Source organism: Balaenoptera borealis (assembly GCF_965194805.1).
Source record: "Balaenoptera borealis genome assembly, chromosome: 1".
Taxonomy (NCBI): domain Eukaryota; kingdom Metazoa; phylum Chordata; class Mammalia; order Artiodactyla; family Balaenopteridae; genus Balaenoptera; species Balaenoptera borealis.
In genome coordinates, this window is record NC_138860.1 from 31,734,257 (window position 1) to 31,759,860 (window position 25,604).

Consider the following 25,604-nt stretch of genomic DNA (forward strand, 5'->3'; position numbering starts at 1 on the left):
ACATACACACACACAAGTGAACACAGTCTGTAAGGGGATGACTGGGCAAACAAATGGGCTCAATCTGCCAATATCCTGACAGGGCCAGTATGAATTCTGATGTCATAGAGAGAAGTTATTATTTAGCCTCTGTTTTGTTCTTTTCATTTACTTTTCCCCAGATACACAAATTGTACTGAAAACAAAGAAAAGAAAGGCTGTGTTCTTTTAAACTGACACCAAGTATCTGTTTCAAATGAACTTTTTCTTGAGAAAAATAATTAAATTAAAATTTAAAACAATCTAAATTCATAAGAAAAAAAGTAAATCCTCTTTAAAACCCAGAAAGTTCTAGAAAATTTCTCCTCTACTCTGCTGTTTTCCCTTTTTACAATTGTACATGCTTCCTCACAGTCAAAAACTGGATTTTCAAAACCAATTAAATTTCATTATCAGAAATTCCAACATAAAGACATTTATCATTGCATATTTTCAAATGTAGCAGTTAGCCCTTGAGAAATGAAAAACTGAAACTACCATTAAGGAAATGAAATTCAAAGATATTAATCTGGTGCCTGACTTGATGTATCTGAAGAATTTTGAACTGAACGTAGTTCTACACCCTTGTCTCCATCCCCACCATATAATAAGTCCCCCAATAGTACTTACTCATCTATTTATTAAATATGATATCTGGCCTTAAATTGCTAAAATTTGTTTGTTGCTTTTCAGTAGAGTTCAACTGGTTTGTTTTTAATTAGCAGTTTTCTCAGATCCTAATAAACCATCTGAAAGCATGGGAGAAAGACTTAATCCTTTGCTATGTGATTGTTTTCTTTATGTCAGGATATACTGCTAATAATAATAACAGCTAGTGTGCTTCCTGTGCTCTGTGTCAGGAGCCATGCTGAACCCGTTCCACACTATTTCATGCAGCATTGAATTTGGTGCTGTTGCTATTGCCCTCACTGTGTAGGTGGAGACTCCAAGACTTGGAGCGGTTGCTTAACTCTTTTGAGACCATATACCCCATGATCTTAACTCTTTTGTAGTTGTGTTGTTTTGTTCTTTTTATATATTAGTATCATTTTTAAAAGTGGCATAACCCTTTAAATAAGTGACTTATTCAAAGATTTTCTACATTCTACAATGAATGATTCTTTTCATTGGGGGTCTTAGTCTTTAATTTCTTAATAAAGAGCAATGGGGAACAATGATACCACAATGAGTCTTTTGGAAATTTAGCTCTTTTACTCTAGGTCTACAACTCACTTTTTATGTATTTTTTATTGTAGTAAAAATCCCTTAACCTGAGATCTAGCCTCATAACAAATTTTAAGTGTACAATACATTATTGTTGACCACAAGTATAATGTTGTACAGCAGCTTTCTAGAGCTTATTCATCTTCCTTAACTCAAGTGTTATGTTCATTGATTAGCAACTTCCTATTTCTCCTTCCCCCCAGCTCCTGGAAACAACCTTTTGATTCTGTGAATTGGACAATTTTTAGATACCTCATAAAAGTGGAATCATGTAGTATTTGTCTTCCTGTGACAGGTTTACTTCACATAGCATAATATTCTCAGGGTTCATCTGTGTTGTCACATGTTGCAGGATTCCGTTCTTTTTTTAAGCTAAATAATATTCCATTGTATGAGTATACCATGTTTTATTTATCTCTTCTTCTGCCAATGGACACCACAATTTATTTATGTATTCTTTTGTCAATGGATACTTAGGTTGTTTCCACACTTTGGCTATTATGAACATTGCTACAGTGAACATAGGATTGTTAATATCTCTTTGAGATTCTGATTTCAATTATTTTGGGGTTTTTATGTTTTTCTTTATTTTTTTGATATAATTTTTATTTTATATTGGAGTATAGTTCATTTACAATGTTGTTAGCTTCAAGTGTACAGCAAAGTGATTCAGTTATATATATATAACTGAATAAATATATATATATATATATATATATATATATATATATATATATATATATATATATATATATATATACATCTCCATTCTTTTTCAGATTCTTTTCCCATATAGGTTATTACAGTAGAGTTCCCTGTGCTATACAGTAGGTCCTTGTTGATTATCTATTTTATATATAGTAGTGTGTATATGTTAATCCCAAACTCCCAATTTATCCCTCCCACCTTTTCCCTTTGGAAACCATAAGTTTGTTTTCTATGTCTGTGAGTCTCTTTCTGTTTTGTAAATAAGTTCATTGGTATCATTTTTTTTAGATTCCACATATAAGTGATATCATATGATATTTGTCTTTCTCTCTCTGACTTACTTCACTTACTATGATAATCTCTAGTTCCATCCATGTTGCTGCAAATGACATTATTTCATTCTTTTTTATGGCTGAGTAATATTCCATTGTATATATGTATCACATATTCTTTATCCATTCCTCTTTTGATGGACATTTAGGTTGCTTCCATGTCCTGGCTATTGTAAATAATGCTGCAGTGAACACTGGGGTGCATGTATCCTTTCAAATTATGGTTTTCTCCAGATATATGCCCAGGAGTGGGAATATATATTTTCCCATATAGGTCATTACAGAGTATTGAGTAGAGTTCCCTGTGCTATACAGTAGGTTCCTATTAGTTATCTATTTTATATATAGTAATGTGTATGTGTCAATCCCAATCTCCCAATTTATCCTGCCCTGCTTTTTCCCCTTAGTAGTATGCTTGTGTTCCTTTCTTTCTAGTATTTGTGTAGATTTGATTTGTGGTTAACACAGGTTTCATATTTGTTGACCTATACCTATATCTATCGATACTTGTTTTAAACTGGTAGTCATTTAAGTTCAAACTTATTCTAAAAGATCTACCTTTTTACCCCCCCCCATACTTTGTGTTTTTGATATCATATTTTACATTTTCATGTTTATCCCTTCCCTTTTTATTGCAGTTATATTTGACCAGACAGTTTTTTGTCTTTTTATCTTCATACTGGCTTATTTAACTGGTTGAACCTCAGCCCTTACTATTTATTCCTAGTAGGGCTTTTCCTTTCCTATAGATACTTCCCTATTAAAGCCTTTTCTTTTTTTTTTAATAAAGAGTGAGCAATTCGTAACTATATGAATAGGGTCAGAAACAATGTTGAGAACAAAGTGCAACAGAATAGCATACAAGATGTGATGCAAACAGAGGATATCATAATAAACATGACAGAATATTAATACTGCTTTTTATACAATAGTAACTTTTGAGTCCTTAGTATAGCCTTTTCTTTTTCACCTAGAGAAGATCTTTTAAAAGTTATTTTAAGGTAGGTTTAGTACTGATGAACTCTTTCAGTTTTTACTTGTCTGAGAAGTTATTTATCTCTCCTTTGATTCTAAACCTTGCTGGGTAGAGTATCCTAGGTCACAGGTTTTTCCCTTTCAGCACTTTGAATATCATGCCACTCCCTTCTAGCCCACAAAGTTTCTACTGAAAAATCAGCTGATAGCATCATGGCTTTCAGCTTTCAGCTTTCAGAACAGGAATTTCAGCTCAGTTCCTTTTTTTTTTTTTTTTTTTCCTTTAAATTTTTATTTATTTATATTTTATTTTTGGCTGTGTTGGGTCTTCATTTCTGTGCGAGGGCTTTCTCCAGCTGCGGCAAGCGGGGGCCACTCTTCACCGCGGTGCGCGGGCCTCTCACTGTCGCGGCCTCTCTTGTTGCGGAGCACAGGCTCCAGACGCGTAGGCTCAGTAGTTGTGGCTCGTGGGCCCAGTCGCTCCGCGGCCTGTGGGATCCTCCCAGACCAGGGCTCGAACCCATGTGCCCTGCATTGGCAGGCAGACTCTCAACCGCTGCGCCACCAGGGAAGCCCCTCAGTTCCTTTTTAAATGACTCTTTGTTTTTCTCTTGCTTCTCTTAGAATTCTCTGTTTAACTTTTACCATTTTAATTATATATCTTGGCATGGGTCTATTTGTGTTAATCTTGCTTGGGACCCTCTTTGCTTCCTGTTATTGAATATCTGTTTCCTTCTTCAGGTTTGGGAAGTTTTCAGCCATAATTTCATCAAATACATTTTGACCCTTTTCTCTCTTTTCTCCTTCTGGGACCCCTATAATGCAAATGTTGGTACTATTGATGTTACTGCAGAGTTTTCTTAAACTCTCCTCATTGTTTTTTATTTGTTTTTCATTTTGCTGTTCTGATTGTGTGATTTCCATTATTCTGTCTTCCAGATCACTTGTGCATTCTTCTGTATCACCCAGTCTGCTATTCATTCCTTCTAGTGTGTTTTCATTTCAGTTATTGAATTCTTCATTTCTGATTGGGTTTTTTTTTTATATTTTATAGTTCCTTATTAAAAATCCTCACTGTGTCCATCTATTCTTTTCCCTAATTCAGTTAGCATTCTTATGACTAATACTTTGAATTCTTTATTTGGCAAATTGTTTCTGTTTCATTATATTTTTCAGGGCTTTTTCCTTGCTCTTTCAATTGAGATCAGTTCTTCTGTCTTTTCATTTTGTTTAACTTCTCTGTCTCTATGAATTTAGGAGAAACCATTACCTATTATGGTCTTGAAGTGGTGTCCTTATGTGGGAGCATCCCTATACAGTCTGCATGTGCCTAGTGCCTTTGGTGCAAGAGCTGGATTTGATATAAACAGAAGTCACCTCTTTCTCAGGGAGTACTTATTACCAAGTCCAAGCTCATATTGCTCATTGCGCGACAGGCCAATATATTGAGAGACGAGTTGTTGGGGCAAGGAATAGTGACTTTATTTGGAAAGCCAGCAGACTGAAAAGATGGCAGACTAGTCTCCCAAAGAACCATCTTACTGGAGTTAGAATTCAGGCTTCTTTTATACTAAAAGGGGAGGGAGTTTGGCTGGTTGTTGCAGACTTCTTGGTGACAACCAGACTCCAAAGGGGATGAGACAATCTTTTGTTCTTGCAGCTGTCCACGTAGGTCTGGTCATAATGTCCCTGTAAACTTCCAATAAGACAAACGTTATTTTCTGGTTTGCAACGTTTTAATCTCTATGTGAATGAAAAGTGTTATGGCTTTAATGGTCAAGCCTGGGTAGCAGAGCTTTTGTGTATATTTCAGGCTATATGCAACATCCTTTTACTGACCGACAAGAGAAAGGTGAAGAGGTAGCATGAATAAGCACAAGCAACAGAGCACAAAGGTTAGAGCTAAAGGAATAGGTCTAATATGGAGTCAGGTTTGTTCTTCTCTGCTACATGCTGGCAGCTATCACCTTGGTAGGAGGTGGGGCTGGAGATGAAGGGGCTAGGGCCTGAGCTAGGTGTGAGGCAGAGCTTCTCCTTTTCTCAGTGGCCATCACTGCCCTATCAGGGTCAGGGTCAGTTCCCAAGCTGATGGAACAGAAGTCCTGGGTGTCAGGTCCAAGCTAGCTCTGTTCCCTTTAAGTGTGTGCTCTCTCTTCTCCCAGCACCTGCACCCTTGCCCCAGAGGAGAGCAGTTCTGGATCACAAGGGGCCCATATGGACTTTCAGCTCAGGATGAGGCACGGGTTTCAGTAGGTTGCTCACAGATGAGGCACGGGTTTCAATAGGTTGTTCAATATGCCACCTGTGCAATTGGAAGTGATGGCAGCCTTTGCTATGTCTAAGTCTCCTTTGTCTTTCACATCTGACCACTACCCCAGCCTCCACCAGCCCTGCCCTATTGTGGTGCTGCACTACAGTGTAGGTGGGACCTTTGTGGGTACGTGTTTCAGGGTGCAGGCTGTGGCAGTCCTGCTGCCGAGACTGGGGCTGTTCTTGATGAGCTGCCTAAGTAAGTACCATCAATGGCCACCCCCACCACACTCAGACACCACTCCAGGTCTAAGTAGTCTCCGCATCCCAAGACTGAGCTCTGTCCCCAGGCATGGTTGCTCTCATTCCAGAGTGGAGCTGCTTGGTGAATTAAGCTGGGCTGAGTATTCACTCGGTTCAGGCTGGAGAACAGGCCAGTGTAGTGGTGGGAAATTGGGCAGCCGCTGGAGCAGTCCTTAATTTACCCTTGTAAGCAAGCAAGCAAGTGCCACTCACGAGCAGAGTCCAGGCTTCCCGCAGCCTCTTGTTAGTCCCAGTGACCCTCCAACCAGCCAAGGGGGCTCATCTTCCTTATGTCAGACCCCAGGACTGGGATGCCCAATATGTGACTCAAAATGCTCGCTCCCCAGGGTGGATCTCCACCCTTGTATTCTTCCTTTTCCTCTTGAGTCCCCTCCTGGGGCACAGGTCCCTACTTGATAATTTCTCTTCCCTTCCTACCCAACTGCATGTGGATCTTTCTTACAGCCTCGGTTGTATAGTAGTCTTTCTGCCAGTTTCGCATTCATTCTCAGTAAGAGTTGTTCCACATGTAGACATAATTTTGATGTGTTTGTGGTGGGAGGTGAGTTCCATATCCTCCTACTAGCCATCTTGATCCAAAGTCTAGATACCAGTGTTCTTAAGTGCGCACACACACACACTCATTCACACACACCAAAAAACATTAAATAAAACCCATTTTGTACTTTTAACATGAGTAGTGCTCAGAAGGCACTATTATATAAAATCTATTATTTCTTTCATTCGTTCATTTACTCATTCACTAAACATTCATTAAACACCTACCAGTTATTAGGAAATTTTAGTCTCTAATGACAGATATTAAGACAGGCAAAGTCCCTATATTTGAGGAGCTTACTTTTCCATGGAGAAAGACAGAGTTAACAAACAAATATAATATACAGGAGTGTTCCAGGTGGAGGTAAGTATTATGATAAAAATTTTAAAAGGTGATACGATTGGAAGGGATTGGAGGCGGGGTACTTTAATTCAAGTAGTCGAGTAAGGCCTCTCTGAGACCCAAATGGCAAGGGGAGGGAGCATCTAGTACAGAGGAAAGAACCTGGTACATATGAAGAACAGAAAGAAGGGCAGTGAGATTGGAGTGAAGTTAGCAAAGGCAAAGAGGTACCAAGTGGGGTTGGAAAGGTAAACTGAGGCTGTTTATATAGCACCTCAAGGAACATGACACAGAATTTACCATGGATCCTAAGTATGATGATAAGAGCTTAGAAGAGGAGAGTGATGATATGGCATTAGTTTCAAAAGGTCACTCTGGCTGCTGTACAGAGAATAGCTTGAGGACAGAGTGAAGAAAGTTGGAAGGGAATGATGAAGACAAATCAGAAGGCTGCTGCAATAGTCCAGATGGGAGATAATGGCATCTCAGACCAGGGTGAGAACAGTGAAGATGGAGAGAAGCAGATAGATTCAACATGTGTTTGGAGGTAAAGTTCACAATTTGATGAATCAACTGTGGGAAGTAAGGAAAAGAGAGGAGTCAGTGATGACTCCTAGGTCATGGCTTGAATATCCTGATGCATCAATGGTGGTGGCATCTACTGAAAGGAGAACTGAAAAGGAGTAGGCTGGAGGTCAGAGAAATTAAGAGTTCTGGTTTGGACATTGTTTTCCCTTTTGGGGAAACTTAACTAAGGTTAGTACTGTGTCTGGAAAGCTTTTCCCACAAAAGGCTGGGTGTAGAACAGACTGCCTTATTATCCACTTTCAGGATTTGGGGGAGCTGCTTCCTTAAAATGCTGGCCAGTCACCCACTTCAATTTGCTTTTCTTCCCACCTCTCAGAGCACAGAATGAATTTCCAACTCCTGTTCTTCCTGTCATCCCCTGTCTTAGAACTCCAAGTAAATGTTTGATGTCGTCTACTCTAATCCACTTAATCAGTGTGTATCATATTTATGTCCTAAGTTTTCCAGAAGATATCATGAGAATTCATCAACATTTAATTTGCCACAGTTGTTATACTTGCTACCTCACATATACAAAAATCAAACTCTATCCAAAACACAGCCAAAAAATAAACTCTAAAAGTCTTAACTTTTTTAAAGACTTGTTAAAACTCCCACACTTTAACTCATGTGCTTTGATAGGTTCATTTGCTAAAATGTGAGGCACTATGTTAAAGTAGTATTTGTTGGATTTCCTGACCCCTGTCAGACCCCAAGTAACAAATTAAGTGATGGGGTGTTGCTGGAGGCAAGGATACTGAGAACAGCAAAAGTGATGACTGACAGGGAGAAGGCAGAGGCACTCTGAAATGGCATAAAATGACATAAAATCTCAAAAGACGTTGAGAATTAGGGTCACCTCACCTCATAGGCACTGTTGTCTTAAGGACAGCAAAATAAGTCTTGTTCCTACTAATGACCTTGAATCAACAAGAAATTTTGCATTGCTTTGGATGCAATTATGTAAGAATTCAGGGGACATATGGGAATTATTTTTAAAAAACTTTTCCTAAAGGTGAAAATAAACTAAAGTTTTTGGTATTTAGTGATAAGTATGTAATCTGGAAAATAACTTTATGTGAAACCCTCTTTTCTGACAAAACCAAATAAAGTATTTATCGTTTTCTATTTTTGGAAATCAAGTTTAATGCAATAAAGTATATTTCTGAAATCTATCTTCCTTTCTACAGAGGTCTTGCTAACTGAGATTTCTGTTACGTGCAGCCTTTCTCTGTGTGCCTGGCCTGTAAAGGGAGGTACACTTCTCCATGTGGGACATATGACTTAGGAGCCTCTCATATCCTTTGGAATTCAAGGCTATTGAATTCAAGGCCACTTTTGTAATTCAAGGCACTATTACATTCAATATATGTAATTCATCATATATTCCAGTATATGATGATTTCTATAAACTTGTCATTTTCTAGTTGTCTCATTGTTATCTATTGTAACAATTATTGTAAGCCTTTTGAACCTACTGTGTGTTATTTACACTAACAAAATTTTATTTGGTTCTTCTTCACCCCTTACGTTACACCATTAAATCACCAGTACTAGCAATAGTAATATTTACAAAATTAAAAATCGTTTTCACCAATTCAGTAACTGATTCATTTCCCTCCTTTTGGGCTCTTAGTTTTTATGGTGTAGAAATTTGCTGTTGCCATCAGAGAGCTAGCCTAGGTTTCATTCCTTCATTCTTACATTCAATAAGCACCTTAAGAGTTAAAGTCAAGGGCTTCCCTGGTGGCGCAGTGGTTGAGAATCTGCCTGCCAATGCAGGGGCCACGGGTTTGAGCCCTGGTCTGGGAAGATCCCACATGCCGCGGAGCAACTAGGCCCGTGAGCCACAATTACTGAGCCTGTGCGTCTGGAGCGTGTACTCCGCAAGAGAGGCCACGATAGTGAGAGGCCCGCGCACCGCAATGAAGAGTGACCCCCACTTGCCGCAACTAGAGAAAGCCCTCGCACAGAAACGAAGACCCAACACAGCCATAAAATAAAAATAAATAAATAAATAAATAAGCACATATTGTTAAGGAAAAAAAAAAAAAGAATTGAGCCCTCAACCTAGGCAATTCCAACCAACCAAACCTAAATATAAATATGTATTTTTAAAAAAAGGAGTTAAAGTCAAACTTTTTAACTCATTTGATGATATTAAGCCTGAGGACCAGGGATTCCAAAATTCTGTGTTGCTGCTCACCCTCCTTGAATGAGATCCCAGAGAAACAACAACACAACGTGAACCAAAATGCTACTTCACTGATGGTTACAGAAGTGCCCTAGAAGCCAATCCAGGACTCCTCAGTTTATGGCAAGTTGGAGCTTGTGTGTTAAATCCAAGAGGGGTCTTTTTAGTCTCCCATTTGAAAATCTTTGCATGTCCCCAAATTGCAACTAGATTTTTGTAAGGAAAAAATCATAGAAAGTGCTGGAGATCTGTCACTTGTGTACATGGCAGGCCAAGTGCAACAGAACAGAAGGGTCCATGCACGTCTGCCTCAGGCCTTTGTCTCTTCAAGGAGCTCATATTTTATTCTAGGTAAGTATAACAACTCAGCCTCTACTCAGTGATATTTTTTTTTATTCCTAAATGATTCTAGCTGGGAATATTTTCAGTATTTTAAAGCTGAACCTGAAACATGAGTCATGCCAGTGATCACAAAGGCAAACTTACTTGTTAGACTCCTCTTGGTAGCTTATTGAGAACTGTGACAGTCTGTGCCTACACCACAACAGCTAGTGTATAAAAAAGGAATATCACTGAAGGATGAACAGACAGTTCACAGATATTAAATGGAAGTGGTCTGATTTCAACCAAAGCAGATTAGGAGAATGTGAAGAATAACTTAGGGAAGTACAGCAGAGGCTCTGATTAATAGGAGGCTGCTCTACCACCCTCTTGGTCATTGACCAGTAGATAATAATCTTGCACATTCAATGACGTGCTCATATTGCCAATGATGATGCAAAAAGGCAAAGACCCAGAAGGGTGGGCCAGAGACAGATTATTGTACAAACATTTATGCTGGAAATGATCTGAGTCATGAATCTTGATTGGGACTGCACGAAGAGCTGCATTCCAATTGGAGAATTCAGTAAATATTAAAATTGTCTGTAAATACAATTCCGGAGTCATCCTTGATTCCTGTTTTCACTTACATTTATTTCTCTCCCAGGCTTCCTCATCTCTCCCAGGCTTTCGCTTCCCAGTTGCCAAAACCTAGGAGTCATCACTGACTATTGTCTTCCCCTTAGATTCCTGAACCAACCCATCAGCAAGTTTTAACGCAGATGTGCAGATGCCATCACCATGATCTCTTGCCTAAATTATTGCAATAACCCTGTAACTGTTGTCCTTGCTTCCACTTTTGCCCTGACCTCATCCCAATAAACCATTCCCAAAGTAATCACGACTCCTGAGTGAGTTTTTTGTTAAATAAACTTTATTTCTTAGAGCAGTCCTAGGTCCACAGCAAAATTGAGCAGAAAGTATAGATAGTTCCCATATCCCCCCTGCTCCCCCCCCCCCAAACAGCCACCCCCATTATCAACATCACCAGAGTGGCACATTTGTTATAATTGATGAACCTACATTGAAATATCATTGTCAGCCAGAATCCATAGTTTACATTAGGGTTCACTCTTGGTATTGTACATTTTATGGGTTTGAATAAATGTATAATGACATGTATCCACTATTATAGTATGATACAGAGTAGTTTCACTGCTCCCCAAAATCCTCTGTGCTCCACCTATTCTTCCCTCCCTCTCCCCAACCCCTGGCAACCACTGATTTTTTTACTGTCTCCTTAGTTATGCCTTTTCCAGAATGTCATATAGTTGGAATCATACAATATGTAGACTTTTCAGATTGATTTCTTTCACTAAGTAAGACCCATATCTGTTTCTTCATGTCTTTTTATGTTTAATAGCTCATTTCTTTTTAGTACTAAAAAATATTCCATTGAGTACCTGTACCACATTCAGCTACTGAAGGACATCTTGTTTTTAAAATTTTTATTGGAGTATAGTTGCTTTACAATATTGTGTTAGTTTCTACTGTACAGTAAAGTGAATCAGATATACATATACATATATCCCCTCTTTTTTTTCATTTCCTTCCCATTTAGGTCACCACAGAGCACTGAGTAGAGTTCCCTGTGCTATACAGTAGGTTCTCATTAGTTATCTATTTTATACATAGTATCAATAGTGTATATATATCAGTCCCAATCTCCCAATTCATTCCACCCTGCTCCTTGGTGTCCACATTTGTTCTCTACGTCTGTATCTCTATTTCTGCTTTGTAACTAAGATCGTCTATACCAATTTTTTTCAGATTCCACATATATACATTAATATACAATATTTGTTTTTCTCTTTCTGACTTACTTCACTCTGTATGACACTCTCTAGGTCCATCCACGTTTCTACAAATGACCCAATTTCGTTCCCTTTTATGGCTGACTAATATTCCATTGTATATATGTACCACATCTTCTTTATCCATTCCTCTGTTGATGAACATTTAAGTTGTTTCCATGTCCTGGCTATTGTAAATATAGCTGCAATGAACACTGGGGTGCATGTGTATTTTTGAATTATGGTTTTCTCTAGGTAGTGGGATTGCTGGGTCACATGGTAGTTCTACTTTTAGTTTTTTAAGGAACCTCCATACTGTTCTCCATAGTGGCTGTATCATTCTAAATTCCCACCAACAGAGCAAGAGGGTTCCCTTTTCTCCACACCCTCTCCAGCATTTATTATTTGTAGATTTTGTGATGATGGCCATTCTGACCTGTGTAAGATGATACCTCATTGTAGTTTTGATTTGTATTTCTCTAATAATTAGTGATGTTGAGCATCTTTTCATGTGTTTTTGGGCCATCTGTATGTCTTCTTTGGAGAAATGTCTATTTCAGTCTTCTGCCCATTTTTTTGATTCGGTTGTTTGTTTTTTTGATATTGAGCTGCATGAGCTGTTTGTATATTTTGGAGATTAATCCTTTGTCCATTGATTCATTTGCATATATTTTCTCCCATTCTAAGGGTTGTCTTTTCATCTTGTTTATGGTTTCCTTTGCTGTGCAAAAGCTTTTAAGTTTCATTAGATCCCATTTGTTTATTTTTGTTTTTATTCTCATTACTCTAGGAAGTGGGTCAAGAAAGATCTTGCTGTGGTTTATGGCAAAGAGCATTCTGCCTGTTTTCCTCTAAGAGTTTTATAATGTCTGGCCTTACATTTAGGCCTTTAATCCATTTTGAGTTTATTTTTGTGTATGGTGTTAGGAAGTGTTCTAATTTCATTCTTTTACCTGTAGCTGTCCAGTTCTTCCAGCACCACTTATTGAAGAGACTGTCTTTTCTCCATTAGGTAGGTTTATTCCTACGTCTTTTTGTTGTTGTTGTTGTTGCAATAGGGAATGGGACTGTTTCCTTACTTTCTGTTTCTGATCTTTTGTTGTTAGTGAATGGGAATGCAAGAGATTTCTCTGCATTAATTTTGTATCCTGCAAGTTTACCAAATCCATTGATTAGCTCTAGTATTTTTCTGGTGGCATCTTTAGGATTTTCTATGTATAGTATCATGTCATCTGCAAATAGTGACAGTTTTACTTCTTTTCCAATATGGATTCCTTTTATTTCTGTTTCTTCTCTGATTGCCTCGACTAGGACTTCCAAAACTACGTTGAATAAGAGTGGCGAGAGTGGACATCCTTGTCTTGTTCCTGGTATTAGAGGAAATGCTTTCAGTTTTTCACCATTGAGAATGATGTTTGCTGTGGGTTTGTCATTTACAGACTTTATTATGTTGAGGTAGGTTCCCTCTATGCCCACTTTCTGGAGAGTTATTATCATAAATCAGTGTTGAATTTTGTCAGAAGCTTTTTCTGCATCTATTGAGATGATCATATGGTTTTTATTCTTTAATTTGTTAATATGGTGTATCACATTGTTTGATTTGTGTATATTGAAGAATCCTTGCATTCCTGGGACAAATCCCATTTGATCATGTTGTATGATCCTTTTAATGTATTGTTGGATTCAGTTTGCTAGTATTTTGTTGAGGATTTTTGCTTCTATGTTCATCAGGGATATTGGTCTGTAATTTTTTTGTGTGATATCTTTGGTTTTCATGTCAGGGTGATGGAGGCCTCATAGAACAAGTTTGGGAGTATTCCTCCATCTGCAAGTTTTTGGAAGAGTTTGAGAAGGATAGGTATTAGCTCTTCTCTAAATGTTTGATAGAATTCACTTGTGATGCCATCTGGTCCTGGACTTTTGTTTGTTGGAAGATTTTTAATTACAGTTTCAATTTCATTATTTATGATTGGTCTGTTTATATTTCTAATTCTTCCTGTTTCAGTCTTGGAATGTTGTACCTTTCCAAGAATTTGTCCATTCCTACCAGGTTGTCCATTTTATTGGCATATAATTGCTTGTAGTAGTCTCTTATGATCCTTTGTATTTCTGTGAAGTCAGTTGTAATTTCTCCTTTTTCATTTCTAATTTTATTGATTTGAGTCCTCTCCCTTTTTTTTCTTGATGAGTCAGGCTAAAGGTTTATCAATTTTGTTTTTCTTCTCAAAGAACCAACTTTTAGTTTTATTGATCTTTGCTATTGTTTTCTTCGTTTCTATCTCATTTATTTCTACTCTGATCTTTATGGTTTCTTTCCTTTTACTAACTTTGTGTTTTCTTTCTTCTTTCTCTAGTTGCTTTATGTGTAAGGTTATATTGTTTATTTGAGATTTTTCTTGTTTCTTGAGGTGATATTGAATTGTTGTAAACTTCCCTCTTAGAACTGCTCTTGCTGCATCCCATAGGTTTTGGGTCACAATATTTTTATTATCATTTGTTTCTATGTATTTTTAAATTTCCTCTTTGATTTCTTCAGTGATCTCTTGGTTATTTAGCAGTGCACTGTTCAACCTCCATGTGTTTGTGTTTTTTAGTTTTTTCCTGTAATTGATTTCTAATTCCATAGCATGTGGTCAGAAAAGATGCTTGATATGATTTCAAATTTCTTTAATTTTTCTGAGGCTTGACTTGTGACCCAAGATGTGATCTGTCCTGGAGAATGTTCTGTGTGCATTTGAGAAGAAAGTGTATTCTTCCGCTTTTGGGTGATATGTCCTATGACTATCAATTAAATCTATCTGGTTTATTGCATCATTTATTTATTTGTTTTAATAAATTTAATTAATTATTTATTTATTTTTTGGCTGCATTGCTGCGTGCGGGCTTTCTCTAGTTGCGGCGAGTTCGGGCTACTCTTTGTTGCGGTGCACAGGCTCTAGGTGGCTTCCCTTGTTGCAGAGCATGGGCTCTAGGCACATGTACTTCAGTAGTTGTGGCACATGGTCTCACTAGTTGTGGCTCGTGGGCTCTAGAGCGGAGGCTCAGTAGTTGTGGTGCACGAGCTTAGTTGCTCCGTGGCATGTGGGATCTTCCCAGACCAGGGCTCGAACCTGTGTTCCCTGCATTGGCCAGCGGATTCTTAACCACTGTGCCACAAGGGAAGTCCCTATTGTGTCATTTAAAGCTTGTGTTTCCGTATTTATTTACCATCTAGATGATCTGTCCATTGGTGTAATTGGGGTATTAAAGTCCTCCACTATTATTGTGTTACGGTTGATTTCCCCTTTTATGGTTATTAGCATTTGCCTTATGTATTGAGGTGCTCCTATTTTGGGTGCATAAACATTTGTAACTGTTATATCTTCTTCTGGGATTGATCCCTTGATCATTACATAGTGTCCTTCCTTATCTCTTGTAATGGATTTTATTTTAAAGTGTACTTTATCTGATATGAGTATTGCTACTCCAGCTTTCTTTTGATTTCCATTTTCATGAAATATCTTTTTCCATCCCTTTACTTTCAGTCTTATGTGTCCCTAGGTCTGAAGTGGGTCTCTTGTAGACAGCATATATATGGGCCTTGTTTTTGTATCTATTCAGCTAGTCTGTGTCTTTTGGTTGGAGCATTTAATCCATTTACATTCAGGGTAATTATCAATATGTATGTTCCTATTACCATTTTCTTAATTGTTTTGGGTTTGTTATTGTAGGTCTTTAACTTCTCCTGTGTTTCCTGCCTAGAGAAGTTCCTTTAGCATTTGTTTTAAAGCTGGTTTGGTGGTACTGAATTCTGTTAGCTTTTGCTTCTCTGTGAAGCTTTTGATCTTTCTGTTGTATATGAATGAGATCCTTGCTGGGTAGAGTAATCTTTGTTGTAGGTTTTTCCCTTTCAACACTTTAAATATACCTTGCCACTCCCTTCTGGCCTGCAGAGTTTCTGCTGAAAGATCGGCTGATAACCTTATGGGGATTTCCCTTGTTTGTTATTTGTTGCTTTTCCCTTGCTGCTTTTAATATTTTTTCTTTGAATTTAATTTTTGTTAGTTTGATTACTATGTGACTTGGTGTGGTTCTCCTCGGGTTTATGCTGTATGGGAATCTCTGCACTTCTTGGACTTGGGTAGCTATTTCCTTTACCAAGTTAGGGAATTTTTCAACTATGACTTCTTCAAATATTTTTTCATGCCCTTTCTCTTTCTCTTCTTCTTCTGGGACCCCTATAATTTGAAAGTTGATGTTTAATGTTGTCCCACATGTCTCTGAGACTGTCCTCAATTCTTTTCATTCTTTTTTCTTTATTCTGTTCCTCAGCAGTTATTTCACCAGTGTATCTTCTGACTCACTTATTCGTTCTTCTGCCTCAGTTATTCTACTGTTGATTCCTTCTAGTGTACTTTTCATTTCAGTTATTGTGTTGTTCATCTCTGTTTGTTTGTTATTTAGTTCTTCTAGATCTTTGTCAACATTTCTTATATTTTCTCAATCCGTGCCTGCATTCTTTTTCTGAGATTTTGGATCATCTTTACTGTCATTACTCTGAATTCTTTTTCAGGTAGGTTGCCTATTTCCTCTTCATTTATTTGGTCTTTTGGGTTTTTACCTTGCTCCTTCGTCTGTAACATATGTTTTTGCCATCTCATTTTCTTTGATGGATGGGCCTGTGTTCCTGTCTAACTGGTTGTTTGGCCTGAGGCTTCCAGCATTGGAGTTTACTGGCAGTTGGGTAGAGCTGGGTCTTGGTGCTGAGGTGATGACTTCCAAGAGACCTCACTTTGATTAATATTCCCTGGGGTCTGAGGTTCTTTGTTAGTCCAGTGGTTTGGACTTGGTGCTCCCACCACAGGAGCTCAGGCTCGACCCCCAGTTTGTGAACCAAGATCCCACAAGCCATGTGAGGCAGCCAAAAAAAAGGAGTATAACAGTAACAAAGAATAAAAAATAAAATTAATAAAGCAAAAAATATATTAGAAAAAATATATAAATGAAACAACAACAAGGTAAAACAGAACCACAGTAGAAAAAAAGAAGCCAGAAAAGGCCTTGGCTGTGGGGGATGGGGCTTAGGCAGGGGAGGGGCCTAGGCTCAGGACGCTCACAGTTGGAAAATGCCCTGGGGGTGTTGGGTGGTAGATTTTAGGCTCTGCTCGGCCTGGGGGGCCTTGGAGTGTGGAGGATCAGGCCCAGTGCCCAAGCAGGCTCCATGGGGCCCAAGTGGGCAGGGGAAACACTGGCCACGTTCCCTTCCAATCCTCTGATTCCCCAAGGTTTTCTCCCCGTCCCTGTTGATTCCCTCATGGTGAGTGGGCCCCTCTGAGTGTGGGAACCCCTCCCCTTCCCCAGCCACCCCTCAGGGTGCTGGTCCCATTCCGCCTCCACTTCTCCTTCCCCCTTGCTCTCCCGCATGTCCTACCCGGTCACTTGGGGGTTCCTCTTGTCCCCTTAGGTGTCCGAGGTCCCCAACCAGTGCCTGTTAGGTGCCCTAGTTGTGAGGAGATGCAAACTCCACATCCTCCTACTCTGCCATCTTAACTGAGCCCCCAGAAATTTGTAATTTTATTGAAGTTCAATTGATCAATTATTTCTTTCATGGATTGTGCCTTTGCTGTTGTATTTATAAAGTCATCACCAAACCCAACATCACCTAGATTTTCTTCTATGTTATCCTCTAGGAGTCTTATAGTTTAGCATTTTACATTTCGGTCCATTTTTGTGAAAGACATAAAGCTTGAGTGAGCTTTTAAAAATCTAAAGCATACCAAGTCACTTTCATGTTTAAAACCCTCCAATGACTTCCAGTTGTGTTTAGAACTGAACCAAAGGTTTTACCATGGTCTATAATTTCTACCTAACTTAACCACTTTCCACGACTCCAAAGTGTCATGGTACATTTCCCTCCCCTCTGCTACAACAGACTTCCTCGTACCTCTTGACATGTGAAATTCATTCATAAAATACATTGAAGTAGGATTACTTAATTAAGAATCTATAGCCAACAAATAAGATTGAGTAGGAATCAAATGGGTAAATATTATAGAGGGACGTGAATGGAAGGAATTCCAGGGTAATTGCCACAAACAACTTCTTTCAGTTTGTGTTTAGCGTTTAGTAAATGGGTGGGTCAGCAAGGCTGAAAGAATCAGAAGCTAAATCAATTGGCAAGTGCCCAAAACAGAAAGAAAAACTTGAATTGGCTCTTTAAAAAAATATCCTGAGGTTGAACACTTCAAAAATCTAGAATTACTTTGTATAAGAGTAAGGGATCATTTTAATTGAGATACAATACATTGCAAATTGAATTTTTAAAACTAGTACAGTGTTACAGAAGGACAAATCATTTTCAATAATTTAATTGTATTTGAACCAGTAATTAAATATATTCAAAATTTTAATTTTCCCAGAGTCATGTCTGATTTTTAAATTTCCAGGAATATGTGTATCCCTTACTATCAGCTCTATATGCCACCTCATTCTTAAATCTCCACTTATTTGTCACTTAGGACATTGTTTTGCCCAGTTACACATCAGCTACAGTTGATTGAATTTAAAGACAGTTGTTCTCCATTACTATTTTTTTTTAATTTATTTTATTTATTTATTTATTTTTGGCCATGTTGGGTCTTCGTTGCTGCACGCGGGCTTTCTCTAGTTGTGGCGAGCGGGGGCTACTCTTCATTGCGGTGCGCGGGCTTCTCATTGCAGTGGCTTCTCTCATTGTGGAGCATGGGCTCTAGGCGCATGGGCTTCAGTAGTTGCGGCACACGGGCTCAGTAGTTGTGGCTCACGGGCTCTAGAGCACAGGCTCAGTAGTTGTGGCACACGAGCTTAGTTGCTCCGCGGCATGTGGGATCTTCCCAGACCAGGGCTCGAACCTGTGTCCCCTGCATTGGCAGGCGGATTCTCAACCACTGTGCCACCGGGGAAGCCCCTCCATTACTATTAATAGTGCTGCTCTTCACTAAGGATCCTTAAGACTTCCTAAGTTATCCTGAAAACAAGTGTGCCTTCCACTACAACTAATAAAAATGCATTATGTCATGAGAGGAAATAAATGATTTTTAGATGCTTTTAAATAAAACATCAATAATGAAAGCAAGAATCCCAGCTTCTGGGCTTCCCTGGTGGCGCAGTGGTTAAGAATCTGCCTGCCAATGCAGGGTACACGGGTTCGAGCCCAGGTCTGGGAAGATCCCGCGTGCCGCGGAGCGGCTGGGCCCGTGAGCCACAACTACTGAGCCTGCGCGTCTGGAGCCTGTGCTCCGCAGAGGGAGAGGCCGCTATGGTGAGAGGCCCACACACCGCGATGAAGAGTGGCCCCCTCTTGCCGCAACTAGAGAAAGCCCTTGCTCAGAAACGGGGACCCAACACAGCCAAAAATAAATAATAAATTAAAAAAAAAAAAAAAGAATCCCAGCTTCTGTTTTACAACTCATTAAGACACTTAAATGAATGCTATGGCAGTAATATTTCTCAATATTATGATCATTTTGCCCCTTCAGGAATGGATTCCAAGACATTAAATTCTACTTTTAATAAATAGTATTATAGTAATGTTACAACACAGCTTAGTTCTGTCGAAAATAAATTCATCCTTGAATTACTAGAAATAATGTATGCTTCTTTTCTAGGCCAATGTAAATACAACTTTATTATTCCTTAAATCCAACAATACTGTGTACTTAATATTATATATGTAAAATAGTACATATTTGAACATTTTTACTGAGTGCCTACTTGATAATGGTAACGTTATTTATATCTTATTGGGAGGATATGTTTTGTAGTTCAGAAAAATAATTTATGCATAACGTTTCAAGTGGATCTGCTGGCAGCTAGTGGTATATATTATATATGCTTCAAAAAGATAACTGCCTTTTTAAAATACCAAGGCCAACAAGGTCTTATTGTGATTAAAATTGCTTAAAAGCAAAAATTTTAAAAATATTTATCTGCCGTATTGGTGAGGACGAACAGAATGTACATAAGAATGGAGGTCTGAAATGTTCTGTTGTTGTGTAATGCCCTCTGCCAACTTCTGTCCAGTCCTTATGCTCCTACATTGCAATGATTCATCTGTCTGGCATCCTTATTATATTAACAGAATATTGAGGTATGGTCAACCTTCATTTTTATATCTTACCATTTATCACTAGATCTGACAATTAGATACAGAAATAAATTTTCTTAAAATTATTTTAAAATTCCCAGAAAAATGTATTGCTGTATTTCATTCACCACAATGCCTGATTTCTGAAAGCAGTTATTTTGCAAGTATCAACACTAGGTCATGACCTTAATTATTCAGAAATATACTAGACGACTTTGGGCATCTAAGCTTTTTTAATATTCAAGAATCCCCTATTTGACTTAGGTACCAGAGATCTGTCTAAGCATTAGCTGTCCTAAGAGGCTCTTTAGAAATGAAAGGAAGCTGGAAGGTCACTGAGACATGCATCCCAGGTCCAGTTTATTATTTTAACCATTTTTTTTAACCATTTTGCCATTAGCAAAAAATTTTGAACTGGCATATTTCATTAGCCTGGAATGGGAGCAGAGTTATGGGACATTACCTCAGGGTTCAGTCTTCTAATAATGTTTACTTTTAGGATCAATGCCTTCTTATTAATTTGCTGATTAATGGTGTTAAGAATTGGTTCAAATAGAATTTTAGATGTCTGCTAATGGCTCATTAACATAATTTGAAAGGCCATACTCTTTTAACTCTGAAAATGAAAATTCTAATTCTTTTTGAGACTGAAGTCAGATACATTCTTATGCGAGGAAAAACAATCTTTCCTCTTCGTGCCTTCAGTGGTTGACACAATTTCTGGGGCCATTTGTCAATACCCATTTGGTATGACTTGGTATGAAGTATGATTGATTTAGAATTCTAGCTTATAACAGAAGGAGTTTTCAAGTTCTATTAGTTCAGACTCCTCATGTGCATAAAGAAAATATATTTTCTGTATTTTTTATAATTGGCCAATTTTTCTCAGAAACCCATTTGAAAGATAGTTTTCAATGTGTGTGCTCTGCATGATACAGTCATTTAAATCATCTGCTAGGAAACTTTTGGATAAGTGATCACACTTTCAATTTTTTTTCCACCTCTCCCTGCTGCTATGCAAGGTTGTTTTTGATAGCAGTTTGGGGTACAAATGTTTTATTTTTATATGATCTTCTGGCTTCTTTCTGATTTCTGCTTTAGCTAGGTCAATGGAGTCTATTCCTAGGACTGCTATCATGGGGGTACCATCTCATTTCTGGGCACTCACTGCTGGAGTTTGTGTTCCAGACATTTGCTCCCAGTGTAAAACCCCTGCACACCTCGGCCTTGGTCTCAACCTTAGGCTCCCATCCATCTGTTAATCTTGTCAGAACTTCTGCCTCCTTTACTACTGAGGCATGCAACAAACTCTGGGTCTCTTGCCTGCTGTATACAAGCCTCAGGAAACACTATTTCAGGCTCTTGCCATCTCTCTTGCCAACTCCAATTGTAAAGATTCATGTTGGCTGTGATGGCATGTGGCGATTCTTCTAGGTATATAAATGGGACTAGCTATACCACCCACACATTACAGGCTCCCTCATAATTGTCTGACCATTTCTATAACTCTTTTCTTTCCCTCTGGGGTTTCTTCTCCAGAGGAGGAAAAAGAGGACACCTGTTGAGTGCTGCCTCTTACCTTTATTTCTTTTTTTCCCCTGGTCACAGAGGGACATGCCTTCCTTTTCCTGTATATCATATCCTCATTTATCCCACTCCTTAATGTATAGAAGAAAATCTCCTATGATCTATCTTGCCACGCTTGGCTCTTGATATATCGATGAGAGCTTAAAGAATTTCACTGCCTACACTTCCCTAATGAGCTTAGGGGTGGAAGGCTGCAAGGAAATGGAAGTTGAATAGGAAATGAACACACATTGTTCATGTTTTAAAACATTATCTTTGTTACTTCTAGATCAATGGTTATGACTCCTGGCTGCATATTAAAATCACCAGGTGGGGAGCAGTTGGTGGGGAGGCTAAAACATACTTATGCCTAGACCAACCACAGAAAATTAGATCAGAATATCATATATTGATCAGCCTCATGCTGATAAAGTTTAAGTGAATTGCTCAGTGTCAGGTAGTAATAAGTCTCACCCAGGAGGGTGCTCTTCCTTCCTCCTACACTTCCAAGCAGACCACGGTGCTAAACCAGCTATTTCTATTCTTAAATAGATATGCAAACCAAATTTATAGTTTATTTAATGTTTATAGGGCAGTGTATTATAGTATATATATTTCACATATAACCTACAAAGAAAAAAATGATTTCTTCATTTACTTCTTTATCCCTTACAACATTATGGTGGAGTTTTGTCACGATGGTTGTACTATCAGGGGAGAGTTCTTTAAGGAAAATGTCCTATGTCCTCATTATACAAAGAGCTAATCCCTATTGCTAACCAGTGCTTGTCGAGAACTGCTTATTTCCCTAATCACATCAGTGCTGCCTTTTGCCTTTCCCTCCACCCCATCCCAACTCCTCAAAAGGATTTTTTCCACGTCCATATTTTCTCTGGAGTCACTTTCAAGGATAACTGATGTTTTAATGATCTTTCAATCTGTGGGGGAAAAATAGAGAAATTGAGCAGAGATGTGCAATGTAATAAATTTTTCTAGTACCAGAGAGCCCTACATCCTGTATCAAAACTTGAAAGTAAAGGAAACACAACCATGTAACTGCTAACTTCCAATCACTTCTAAAGGATAAGTGATATCTGAGGACCTTTCTAGATTTAAGATCCCAAGTATTTTTTTTTTTTTTTTAAGCTAGAGACCCAGGATGCAGAGTGAGCTTGTTTTTTTGTTTTTGTTTTTGTTTTTTTTTTAATTAATGTATTTATTTAGTTTTGGCTGTGTTGGGTCTTTGTTTCTGTGCGAGGGCTTTCTCTCTAGTTGCGGCAAGCGGGAGCCACTCTTCATCGCGGTGCGCAGGCCTCTCACTGTCGCGGCCTCTCGTTGCGGAGCACAGGCTCCAGACGCGCAGGCTCAGTAATTGTGGCTCACGGGCCCAGCTGCTCCGCGGCATGTGGGATCTTCCCAGACCAGGGCTCGAACCCGTGTCCCCTGCATTGGCAGGCAGATTCTCAACCGCTGCGCCACCAGGGAAGCCCAAGATCCCAAGTATTTTTAAGTCTCCTTTCTTCTGTTTCCTGATTCATATTTTCTCTCCCCTACCTCCTCTCTCTTTCTATTCCTCTTCCCTTTCTACTCCTCCCTCTTCCTTTTTCTCTCTCTTTTCTTCCTCCCTCCCTCTTCCTCTCTTCTTCTCCAAATGAAACAGAAGCTTTACAGCTCTTTGTTTCTTTGCAACAGAATGATAAATCTGGCAAAATGACACTTCTGTGGTTGTCAAAAAACAAGGAGCAGGCTGTCCACCCTTTTCCTCCAATCCACCCTGTTTTAAAGGGGTTCACCTGCCTGTGGGAAACAAAAAAGAAAGTCAGGAATTCCTGAGAAGCATGGTATATTGATTCCCATTTGCTTTCTTCATCTTCCTCATTTTAACCATTAACTCCATTGCACATTCTGTCTATAGAAAACAAATATTCCAAGTCACTGGATTTCATGAATCATTGTAGAAAAATTACTCTGGGATATGAGCTGGTTCAACTGAATGCCATTGGATTTCTAACTTAGGAGAAGCAAGGAACCATCAGTGTCTTCGTCATCAGAGAGGGCATACTCTGAGTGAAGTTGAATGCAGGTATCAGCTGGGGGTATCACCCCATTTAGTCTCTGGACACCCTTGCTCTAAATCTGTTGGGTTAGCAGCTGCTAATAATACTAACACCCACTTTCACATGCAAATCTCTTGTATTTCTTTTTCCTGTTTCTCTGGGAGTTATTCTAGAATGGTATCTGAAGACTTTTAAACTTGAGGAGTAAAAGAGTGCAAAGTATTTCATCACTGGCTACTGCTGAGAGAAGTGGCTCTGGCCATTTGAAAAGGGTGGCCAGGGACTTGTGTCATCACAGCATTTGCTCAGGTTCTGGAGAGTGAGTGCACTGATCAAAAACTTTACACCCAAAGATTCCTTTGTCTCTCTGTTTTCCATTTCTAGCCTGGATGCGTAAATACCACTGAAGTGGACATTAAGAAGTCATCCAGAATGAGAAATCCACACAAAACACGAAAGGTAAAATTGATGTTTGTTGTGCTGACGTTGGTAATGTGCTGGACTGTTTAGAGGATGTCAAACACACAAAAAAACCCTCTTCTTCCATTTCATGAGTACCTTCTAGTATCTTCCCTGCTCTTCCTTGTTGCTTGACTGGAAGAAAATCTGGAAGTTCAAGCCCTGGGCTTCTGTCAGTTCCTCTGTCCCCAGGAAATAGCCCCCGTCCAGATTCTCAAGTGTGCCAAGGTCCCAAAGTGTGGTGGGGTGGCTGTGAAAGGGAAAGGATGCTGAGAGAAGAGCCATTAACAGAAAAAGGTATCTCTTTCAGAGCCCAGGAAATGAGGAAAAGTAGGTAGAGATTATCTGAGAAAAAGTGGTACTCATGAGAGAAGGACCTTGTTAGAGAAAAATATGAAGAAAAAAAGACATCATCATAAAGATGTTTAATTGTAGGTATCGTATGAGGACCACGTTTTAACATCAGAATTTAATTTATAGTGACACAACTATAGAATAGTGGTTGTAGGTTCAGGATCTCTTATGTGAGGAAGTATGTAATAAAAACAAAGTGCTATTCTGAATTCAATGACATTTAATATAATTGCTTGAAAACACATAGCAGAAGTATCTACATTTTCTTCAAGTAACACATACATGTAGAAGGCATTTTTATTTATTCCATAAAAAATGGTTGATGCACATAAGAATGTCTGGCCTATAGCAATCACTCTGAGGACCCAGCCGAAGGTCAGTGCCACTAGATCAAAGCATCCCACAAATTTCAAGACCTTCTCTTCTGTAGCTTTTTACTTATGCAGCACTTTCCAGGATATGTGTCCCAGCATCAGGTACTAAACATTTTTTTTGTAGTCTTATTTCTTAATGTCTTCTTCTTCCATCCCTAGAAACATAGCATTATGTTCAAAGGCCCCAATATGGTCCAAGTACCTTTTCTTTCTTGTAAGACAGTTTATCTTGATGTTAGGATAAAGAAGCCACAGGAAAAGTGCCATAAAATCCATTCAGATGAGGTGCTCAAAAGCTTTTGCCCCTAGCATATCTCTGAGAAAAAGAGGCAAAGCCAGACCAAAGCAAGCCTATTGGCCCCTCTCTCTTATGATCAGCCCTACTCAGGTCCTCTCATCCTCTGCTCACAGCATGGCCTGAGTGTACCGGGACTAGCTTTGTGGAACCAAATTCAAAAATCTATCAGCTCTCCCAAAGTACATTAAGCCACTTCTCTCCACTTTCTGAATTTTGAAGAGTTCAAAATACATTACTTTGTGTCACTTCCCCCACAACAGACACCAAGAGAGCTATGCTCTGATTCAGAAGAAAAAGTATATGGATTGATGAGATAGAACTTAAAGATTAATAATTTTTTACACTCTCCCTTTAGCACTGCACTCAGTGATGATATCTTACCAGTGCTTCACATTGCATCATTCTTTTTGAAAATTTGGGAAGCATTAGTTTGCAGTGTTTATAGCTGTTTATACATGAAAATATGGGTATTTCTTTGCTTCCATATGCAAAATGTGGAAATTTAAATTTTAGTGTGTTATAAAATGGGATAAATTATTCATATCTTAGAGCAGCACAAAAGTGTTTTAAGTAAGAAGTGAAATAAACTTGCAGGCAAGAGAAACTCTGCTCAAAATAGATAAAAGAGTGGAATAGTCTAAAACCCTGGGAGTAGGCCAGAGCAGAGTTAGCCCTGGATATTACTGGATGCAGGGACTCAGACACAGGCAGAGCTCTCTCTCATTCTTCTCTAGTCTCCTTTCTCT

General features: G+C 38.8%; 1 protein-coding gene across 7 annotated transcripts in view; it reads left to right on the forward strand.

The window, feature by feature from the left end:
• RGS7 (regulator of G protein signaling 7) overlaps nucleotides 1-25,604 on the forward strand; it is a 600,338-nt gene that overhangs the window by 532,328 nt on the left and 42,406 nt on the right. For all 7 annotated transcript variants that reach the window (XM_082340984.1, XM_082340986.1, XM_082340980.1 and 4 more), the window contains one exon: nucleotides 23,758-23,832. In XM_082340984.1, the coding sequence (XP_082197110.1) occupies nucleotides 23,758-23,832 (75 nt within the window). The remainder of the gene's footprint in view (nucleotides 1-23,757; nucleotides 23,833-25,604) is intronic.